Raw genomic sequence first — 9,010 nt, forward strand, 5'->3', positions numbered from 1 at the left:
AGGGAGCAACATGAAACCAAGAAAAAGAATGTATTTTATTTTCAAGAAAGGTATTGATAGGTCAAAAGCCAAAACTTTCCCCACATTAATCCAATCCTGTATGCTCATGCTCCAAACAACTTATTATCACCCATCCATGTTACAAATCATGGCAGCTGAACAAATCAGCAAGGAGCATACACTAAAAAAGCAAGTCCAACTCTCTCTTTCTTTTTCGAGTCTTTCCTATAAAAGCATCTTCTGATCTTTACTGTAACAAGCTGAATCCTACTAATTAATTAGGACCAGTCTGCCAAGAATGAGCAATTCAGCTGCTTCTTTTACATTATGGTTCATCTTGATATTACAAGCTCGGGTTCTACCTACAGCAGCAAGATGGTCAAGTCAAACACCAACCAAATTCTATGACTTTAAGGTCTCTAGCTATCTTCCTTAACTGCATTTTTTTTTCTTTTCTTAAGCAAACTGCATTTTCTTTCATCGTTTCAAACTAGCATTGAAACGACACTTTTGATAATGTATCAATTGTTTTGACTCTTCATTTCAAATCAAATACTTGATTCAGATTCTTAATACTTGACACTACTCTATGTGCTAAAAATATGCAGAATTTTTATAAAATGCACGAGCTTGACATTTATCGTGTCTAACAGTCATAGCTTAGCCTTTGTAACCTACTATAAAGGCTGAAAGCTAAACAATAAAGTATGATTTGACTGAACGATATATGTCGTGACATATTAGGTGCAAATGACCAGGGTCACAAAGCTGTGCAACACGCAGGACATAGTCACTGTCAATGGCATGTACCCAGGACCAATCCTTTATGCCCGAGAAGATGACAGAGTGACTGTCAAAGTTACCAATGACTCCCCCTACAACATCACAATACACTGGTATGCATAACACTCTGTGGTTACTTAATACGATAATTTAGTGAGCAAACCTGATTATGTTTTATAAATTACTCAGGCATGGCGTTCGTCAGAAGCTCTCCTGCTGGTATGATGGTCCTTCCTACATAACCCAATGCCCTATCCAACCAGGGAATAGCTTCACCTATAAGTTCACAATGGTGGATCAAAGAGGCACCCTTCTATGGCATGCTCACTCCTCCTGGCTTCGAGGTACTGTGTATGGTGCCATTGTTGCATATCCCAAGACTAGGGTGCCCTACCCTTTGAAACCTCCATATGAAGAGCATATCATACTCCTAGGTATAGTATTTCTTTACTGCATCTGTAAGCTTCTTTTTCTTTCTGCTTATCTAAACTCCAATGCTAAAGATCCAAAAATGTTTGGCTAACACCTTCATAGGAGAATATTGGCTGAAGGACCTTATGCAACTTGAGCATGATGTTCTATCAAGTGGTGGAAGTCCTCCACCAGCAGATGCATTTACCATTAATGGTCATCCAGGACCCAACTACAATTGCTCAACTAATGGTAAATGAGATAACTATTAAGCTCTTATACTATTGTATCATTAATAAAAATTGCACTATGCTTAATTAGTATTCAACCTACTTTAAAGGACTGAACCTTGAAACAAGCCAGAATAAAAAAATACTAATATATTTGAAGGTTGACATTTATGGAAGTCCTCCAATCTCTGATGACCTTGTTTAAACTGTTTACTACAGACACATATACACTTGATATTCTCCCAGGGAAGACCTATCTGCTAAGGATAATCAATGCAGCCCTCAATATGGAGCAGTTCTTTGCCATCGCCAAGCATAATCTTACGATAGTTGAAGCTGATGGAGCATACACAAAGCCATTAACTGTGAGTCAAATCATGCTTGGTCCTGGTCAAACCATCAATGCTCTCATAACAACTGATCAACAGATAGGCAAATATTCCATGTCTGTGGGTCCTTACATGTCTGCTAGGAATGTCACCTTCCAGAAGATTGTCTCCATAGGTTATTTCCAATACTCTGGCTATACTTCAAATAACTTTCCTTTATCTTCTACCCCATCGCCAAGCTTCAATGATACCCTGGTCATTAAGACTGTCATGGATGGCCTCCGGAGCTTGGGCGCTGTAAATGTCCCGAGGGAGATTGACACCAACCTTTTCATCACCATTGGAATAAATGTACAGAAATGTACCTCCAAATATCCCTCACAAAATTGCAAGGGAATCAACGGAGGGGTGATGGCAGCCTCAATGAACAATGTAAGCTTCAGAGAGCCTAACATCTCACTTCTTGAAGCATACTACATGAAGATCAATGGCCAATTCACAAAAGATTTTCCAGACTTTCCACTTCAGGTCTATGATTTTGTTAATCAAGCCCCTAATGACATCCCTAACAATACTCAATCCATCATTGGGACTAGAACCAAGGTCATTGAATATGGGTCCAGAGTGCAGATAATCCTACAGGATACAGGGACTGTGACTACAGAGAACCACCCCATTCACCTTCATGGCCACAGCTTCTACGTGGTGGGATATGGTACAGGAGATTACACCCCACAAGCTGCATCTTTCAACTTAGTAGATCCGCCTTACCTGAACACCATAGGAGTGCCAGCAGGTGGCTGGGCAGCAATTCGCTTTGTTGCAGATAATCCAGGTATGTTACGTATTTCTCTTATAATAATGTAGTCAGATAAATCCAGGGAATACTAGAGTATTAATTACTAATAATGATCACACTAAACTCCTTTTGTTGTCAGGGGTATGGTACATGCATTGTCACATGGAAGTGCATATGTCTTGGGGACTGTCTGTGGTGCTCATAGTGAAGAATGGTCAGGGCCAACAAGAGACACTTCCACGCCCTCCAACTGATAGGCCAAGATGCTAGGATGAAAGCCAAGGAAGGCCTTTCTCTACAAGACTACAATTATCCCTCCTCCTTTCCCCTTTTTTGAGAAAGGGGTGAACCTGATTTTATTTTGCTTGAAAATAGTGAAAGGTAGACCTAGGATATTTGGTAAATACAACCAGCACTTTTTTCTTCTTATTTTTTTGGGGTAGGGGGGTGGGGGGGAGAAGAAGAGGGGTTAGTTCTGATTATTTTCTATGGGATACTTTCAAAAAGAGTTAAAGAAAATACGAAGAATCAAACATGACTTCACTTGTTCAGCAAATATTGCCTACTTACAAACATAGCAAATGTAAAAGTTGAATCATTTATTTCCCAGCCAAAATAATGTTTCTAACCCAGTCTCTAACTAATGCTTGGTACACTTACAGAAGTTCCAGCAGTTGATCAGTTAGAAGCAAATTTTCAATGCTGTAGCTAAATGAGCACAGAATATTCAGATTTAAGTGAGATTTGCTTAGATCTGTACATTTGTCACAAACTTTTATCTTTGACATAAAACTGAATAGTAAAGGGGAATCAGCTTAAAGAACTACTTCCTCCGTTTCTTTTTAGTTGACACGTTTCTTTAGTCACGTTTGCCAATGCACTTATTCAATCATTAATATGTTTAATTATCGATAAGCAAATTTATGAAAAGTTGATATTTTGAAAGTATATAACGTGACGAATCTAACAAGATCTCACATGACTATATTTTCATTACGTATAGAGCATAAAATACAGTCAAAGGGAGGTGGATGAATAGTGCTAAAGTCAAAACATGTCAACTAAAAAGAAACGGAGGTAGTATTAAACAGTAACCACGGCCCTAATGTTCCAACAGCACCAAAAAGGCAAAAACAAAAAGAGAAGGTTAAAAAGGACTTGCGACCATTAATTCAGATTTGAAAGTAATATGTTTTTGGAAAGATGATTACCTTATGAAGTAGCTGAATAATTCTGGTGGCAGCCTTGCTTTAATTCCCTCTACACTCTAAGATCAATTCCATGAATACATGCAATAGCTAATTATCAATGTAAATGTTCTTATCCCTGTCCTGCCAATATAACAGGTCAAGTTAGATAATGCTATATAAATAAATCAATATATCCTCCTTAAGCATCATATAGTTCTACACATGTTGGTACCATGAAAACATGATATATCATCCCAATATGTGATGCTTCAAATAGAGTGCTGTAGGAAACAAGGATGGATTCAGTATTTCCAGCCCATTATAAAATGTTTGAAAACAAATGGCTGATTGAGCAACAAGACGAGATTAGAAGAGATAAAAGTCACTTAGAGTTACGGTACTGCTTAATATAAGTGGAAAATGCAGCATGTAACTATATAGGAACACAGTGATAGAAATGAGAGCCACAGATAGTGAAATCTAGCAAGTCAAGGTCACTAATGACGATAAATAGAGGTTACCTGTGAAAACTTATTAATTCATTCATAATTCATTAATAATGAAAGTTTTGGAGTCAAATTGTTACATAACTAAGATTTCCTTGACAAATCCAGGGAAAGGCCTCTAAAGATTTAAGCCTTGGATCAACAGGCATACATCTGTCATTGACTCGTTGTCGGTTATGTTCTTAAAATAAGAAAAGAAGAGACTACGGATTAATTTTCTCTGGAGTCCAGCATTTCTCTCCATTCAAATTCCTGTGACACCTATAGGTTAACCTTGTGTTAGTCTTTAAGTTCAAGTAATCCACCTGCACAAGAAAGAAAAGAAAGAGAGTAAGAGAGAAAATAAGGATAAACTAAGTTGACATTACTTAAGAAACTTTGAATCCAGCAAGACCTGATCAGGATCTAGAACCAGCAGGCAAAATGCATCAACTGGGCCTGCTGAAGGATCTAAACTGAAATCTTTTGGTAGTTCTTCAGTTATGGAGGGTATGCCAGGATCAGGACCCAAATACTGCAATCTTGACTTGAATGAACTAGCGAACCACGATTTCTCCCTTTGCTGCATTAAATTATCAAATAAAAAGGTGTTTATCGGTGTAAAATACAGTCAATCAATTATCCATAAATACATGTCACTACAATGCTGATCGCAAATTCTCAATGCACTTGCTACTGGCAGAGTAACATCTGGCTTCATAAACTTCAGCAGAAGGAAAATAAATAGAGTACAAAATTCTAGTCATTTCTATAGCACAATTGACAAGATGAGAACTAGCAATAGCATCACTCTGTATTCAAGGGGACTTTACACTGGTGAATTCTTTGTAGGGCATAATGTGAATCAAGTGCACCCAAACACCTAAAACCCTGTAACTACCATACAACATGATGGTAATGAATTCAAATCTAAGAACCTAGACCCAGTCCAAACTACAGACATAATCGAACTCCCAAAATTCAAAACGAAAAGAATTGTCAAATAGCTCATTATATTTATATGAATCAGAAGATGCTATGCTCACCTGGAGTTTAATGGTATCAGAATTTGACCCGTCAATAATATCAATTCTTCCATTTATTCTGAACTGCTCCCAAGAGTCTATAAAATACCAACATATCTAGAAAGACAGCAAAATGAGCTCACATTTCATGGAATTTGGTTGAACTTTCAGCATCCGAAACCAATGTATATAACTTATTCCATAACAAGGTGGTAAACCTCAAAATTTAATTACCTCAGCATATGGGCAATGCTTAAGATCTTCAATCTGCAGAAAAGGGCAATAAAATCAAATATAACAAGTATGGGAAAAAGCTTAGATGAGAAGTTACCGAAGAAAGTAACCCTTGAAAAGTTGTTATAAAGGAAATTTTAGAACAAGACATTTGCAAGATACAAAATCACTTTCAGCATATTTAAGATTGTGGAACATAATTGGATGCTGTAGAAGCATTAAGAAATACTCCTTCAACGTCATAATATAGTAGCACATAAAGTGATTTTTTTTTTTTTTTCATAATGTCAGTCATTTTACCAAAGTGATGAAGTATCCAGTCAATCTTCCCATCCTAAGCAGATCCTATTCTCTCCCTTATCAGTCATCACTCTCATAAGCAACTTATCTTCTCCTTTACTTCAAGAGTTCTGTAACCCATGTGTTGAATCTTAATTAACTTATTTTACGATAGTGAAATCTAGGCATTAATCAACCATTATACCACACTATCTATCACCCGGCCCCCTGTTATGACTCTTATGAGCGGATGGAGAAGAAAAGGAGATAAAAGGAGCTAATGAGCTATACAAATGACACATAACATCATCAATTTGTCAAATCCCTATCTCATATTTCTCGACCCTAATATCTAACAAGGAGGTCCAATCTTGACCAACCTTGCTTAGAAAGTCTAGACAATCAAAAGCACTTCTACTCAAAGAGGTTACATATTTAAAAGGAAAATGAAGAATAATCACTTCAAAGGTAGTCTATTAACTCTTGACAAAGATCTTCTATAAGTAAGTAAAGGAAATAATCAATTTGATACGAGTAATAATTTGTTACTAAACCAAGAGAGCGGACTTTATAGACCTAAACCGAGCTTTAAGCAATATTTAACAGCACCATTCCATTAGGCATTACACATCCAATATCACATTACTTTAGCAATGCTTCTTTTAATTTGACAGAGGAAGTCATGGAGTACTATTTTATTCTTTCCACACATAAGCAGAATTAGATAATCTAAAAGTTCAATGATTGTTTTTAGTAGCACATTGTTGAGATGGCCGAGTTGGTCTAAGGCGCCAGATTAAGGTTCTGGTCCGAAAGGGCGTGGGTTCAAATCCCACTCTCAACAATTACCTTTTTTTTCTTTTATCCGACTATGAATTGTTGGATTATACACACGAGAGCATAATGTGCTAGGTGCATTATCTAACTTTAAAAACTTGGTATGTGGCAATCAATACTATATATAAATTAACTATCTTAATATTTTGATTAATCGAAACTTCGAACAAATTTCTCCTGCAATAATCCTCACAATACATGTTCATCATTGACTAATAATGGAATATCCAACAACCATACTTTTAAATTCAACTTAATCTAAAGATTAAACAATACCTTGCGAGTACGACAATCAGTGTTGATCTGGATTTTATCTGTTTCATCTTGAAATCCCCTGAACATCATACATTATATATATCCATTTTGATTAAATTACATAAAAAATTTAAATAAATAAACAACAACACATTCTACAACAAAATAATAAAAATAATACCTGAAAACTACAGTGCGATTAGCAGGTTTCCCATTAGCTCCAACTGATGCCTACCCAATTAGACAAGCAATTAAATTTCAGAGATTTCAAAAATTAAAAAAAAAAAAAAAAATGTAATTTGGCCAACCCAATTATAGAAGAAATTGAATTTCAGAGAATTTTTTTTAAAATAAAAAATAAAAATAGATTGGGAAAAAGATAAATGTTAAAGAAAAAATAAAGGTAGAAATTGATACAAGTTGGAAAAAAAGAGAATGCTTGAGATGGGAATTGGCTTGGAGAGCATGAAGAAGAAGCTGCTTCCATGGAGTTGCTGTGTTCATCTCTTGCATATGACTCTCACGTGCGTCAGGGGATGCCTGATCTTTCTCACCTCAACTTTTATCTTTTTCCTTCTCTGCTTTTCTTGTTGCTTTCATTCATCACTAATTACTACTCCCTTGAATAAGTCGATCCCCTTTCTTGTAATATTATAAGCCACCTATGAGGGAATTTGATTTTGGCAATACCGACAAGTGATTTTGGTACATTATAAAAGACTCGAAATAGTACAATATATTGCAACAAAGAACAATGTGAGTGAGAATGAGAGATAGTACAAGTGGTTAGAATTTTCCGTTCAGATAATCCTGATACCGATTTTCATTAGCTCTAACAAATTTTTCCTTCTTGGAGTGCATTTTAGCTCCTATTATCCCAAGAAAAAAGATTATGGAGTACAAGATTCTCCTCCACAAAACTGAACAAATAATCCAACGTTGGGAAATAGATTTTCTTTCCAAAGCTGGTCGTCACACTTTAATCCAAAGCAATCTAAAGACTTTACCCTCGTACACGTGCTCTTCCTCGCTCTTGCCAAATGACGTTGCTTCTCAAATTGATTGTTTACATCGAAATTTCTTTCAAGAGACAAAAATTGTATTGCTCCTATATCACTAGATAATATTTGTTGTGCTTTCAAAAAAAAAAAAAGATAAAAAAAGATAATATTTGTTGTCAAAAGAATATAATGCAGGATGTCTAGGGTTTCTTCATACCTTACCACTTAATAAAGCTTTCATAGCTATATTAGCTTGGAAAATCATGTTAGATCTTAACAACCTTTGGGTAAAAGTCTTTAAAGATAAATATTTGCAAAAATCATCACTATTTGGATGTAAACACGGTTTAAAAGATTCCCATATATAAGAAAGGTCCTTGCACAACGAGAGATATTGAGAAAGGGTATTTGTTGGAAAATAGGCAATGGCAAAGACATTTTCATTTGGTTCAACGACAACTCTATTAGAGGTCCTTTAAATAGAGGTTCTCAAGTTAATCTTGATATTAGAGTGCCGGACTTTATTCTAACCAATAAACAATGGGATAGACAAAATTAAGAACACTTTTTCCTAAAAACACAACAACCCAAATCATGGGCATTCGTTTACCATGAATGACACTTTTGTGTGGGGCTCACTACGCATAGAAATTTCACATTTTAGTCAACCACTTGGTTAGATCATAATCTCGATCTTAAAGATAACAACTGGCCCCATCGATGAATTTGGAAAATTGACATTCCCCCAAAATCCAGATTTTCCTATGGCATATATTCCATAATAGTTTGGGTGTCCGAGATAATCTTCGTAAAAGGAACATTATCCCGCTTATCATTTGCCTAATTTGCAATCATCGGATCGAAACACTTGATCATCTTTCCTCAATTGCTTCCTTTAATAAAAAATTGTTAGATTGTACAATCTCCTTTATAAGTTTAACAGTAAATTTTCTATTTCATTCCGAGATCCCATATCTAACCTTCTCATTCACTCTCCCCATCTTCCATTCTTGTATCATGGAAGACTCAACTGAACTCCGACGGGTCAGTTTGCAACAATTCAGCAGCAGCAAGAACCATCATCAAAGATAGTAGTGGAGCAATTATCAAGACATCTACCTTCAACCTCGGTAACACCAAAGCTTTCATAGC

At 36.0% G+C, this 9,010-nt stretch overlaps 2 protein-coding genes and 1 non-coding gene across 3 annotated transcripts; 2 read left to right on the top strand and 1 right to left on the bottom strand.

The window, feature by feature from the left end:
* The first annotated feature begins 155 nt into the window (after positions 1–155).
* Positions 156–3,147, top strand: LOC145615223 (laccase-6-like). Its single transcript, XM_081670290.1, has 6 exons — positions 156–415; positions 745–896; positions 973–1,217; positions 1,318–1,446; positions 1,644–2,588; positions 2,692–3,147. The coding sequence occupies exons 1-6, from the start codon at positions 299–301 to the stop codon at positions 2,820–2,822; spliced, it is 1,719 nt and encodes a 572-aa protein (XP_081526416.1). The 5' UTR covers positions 156–298; the 3' UTR covers positions 2,823–3,147.
* A 1,118-nt stretch (positions 3,148–4,265) lies between these two features.
* On the bottom strand, positions 4,266–7,459 carry LOC145614658 (pyridoxine/pyridoxamine 5'-phosphate oxidase 2-like). The gene is made up of 7 exons (XM_081669727.1): positions 7,275–7,459; positions 7,039–7,088; positions 6,879–6,936; positions 5,487–5,519; positions 5,274–5,369; positions 4,643–4,810; positions 4,266–4,553 (listed from the first exon to the last, which is right to left on the bottom strand). Exons 1-7 carry the CDS (start codon positions 7,368–7,370, stop codon positions 4,452–4,454), a joined length of 603 nt encoding a protein of 200 aa, XP_081525853.1. The 5' UTR covers positions 7,371–7,459; the 3' UTR covers positions 4,266–4,451.
* TRNAL-AAG (transfer RNA leucine (anticodon AAG)) lies at positions 6,529–6,609 on the top strand. Its single transcript has one exon. It is a non-coding gene; the product is annotated as a tRNA-Leu (tRNA).
* Positions 7,460–9,010: the final 1,551 nt, after the last annotated feature.

The sequence above is a fragment of the Chenopodium album genome, chromosome 25, assembly GCF_948465745.1.
Source record: "Chenopodium album chromosome 25, dcCheAlbu1.1, whole genome shotgun sequence".
NCBI classification, from domain to species: domain Eukaryota; kingdom Viridiplantae; phylum Streptophyta; class Magnoliopsida; order Caryophyllales; family Amaranthaceae; genus Chenopodium; species Chenopodium album.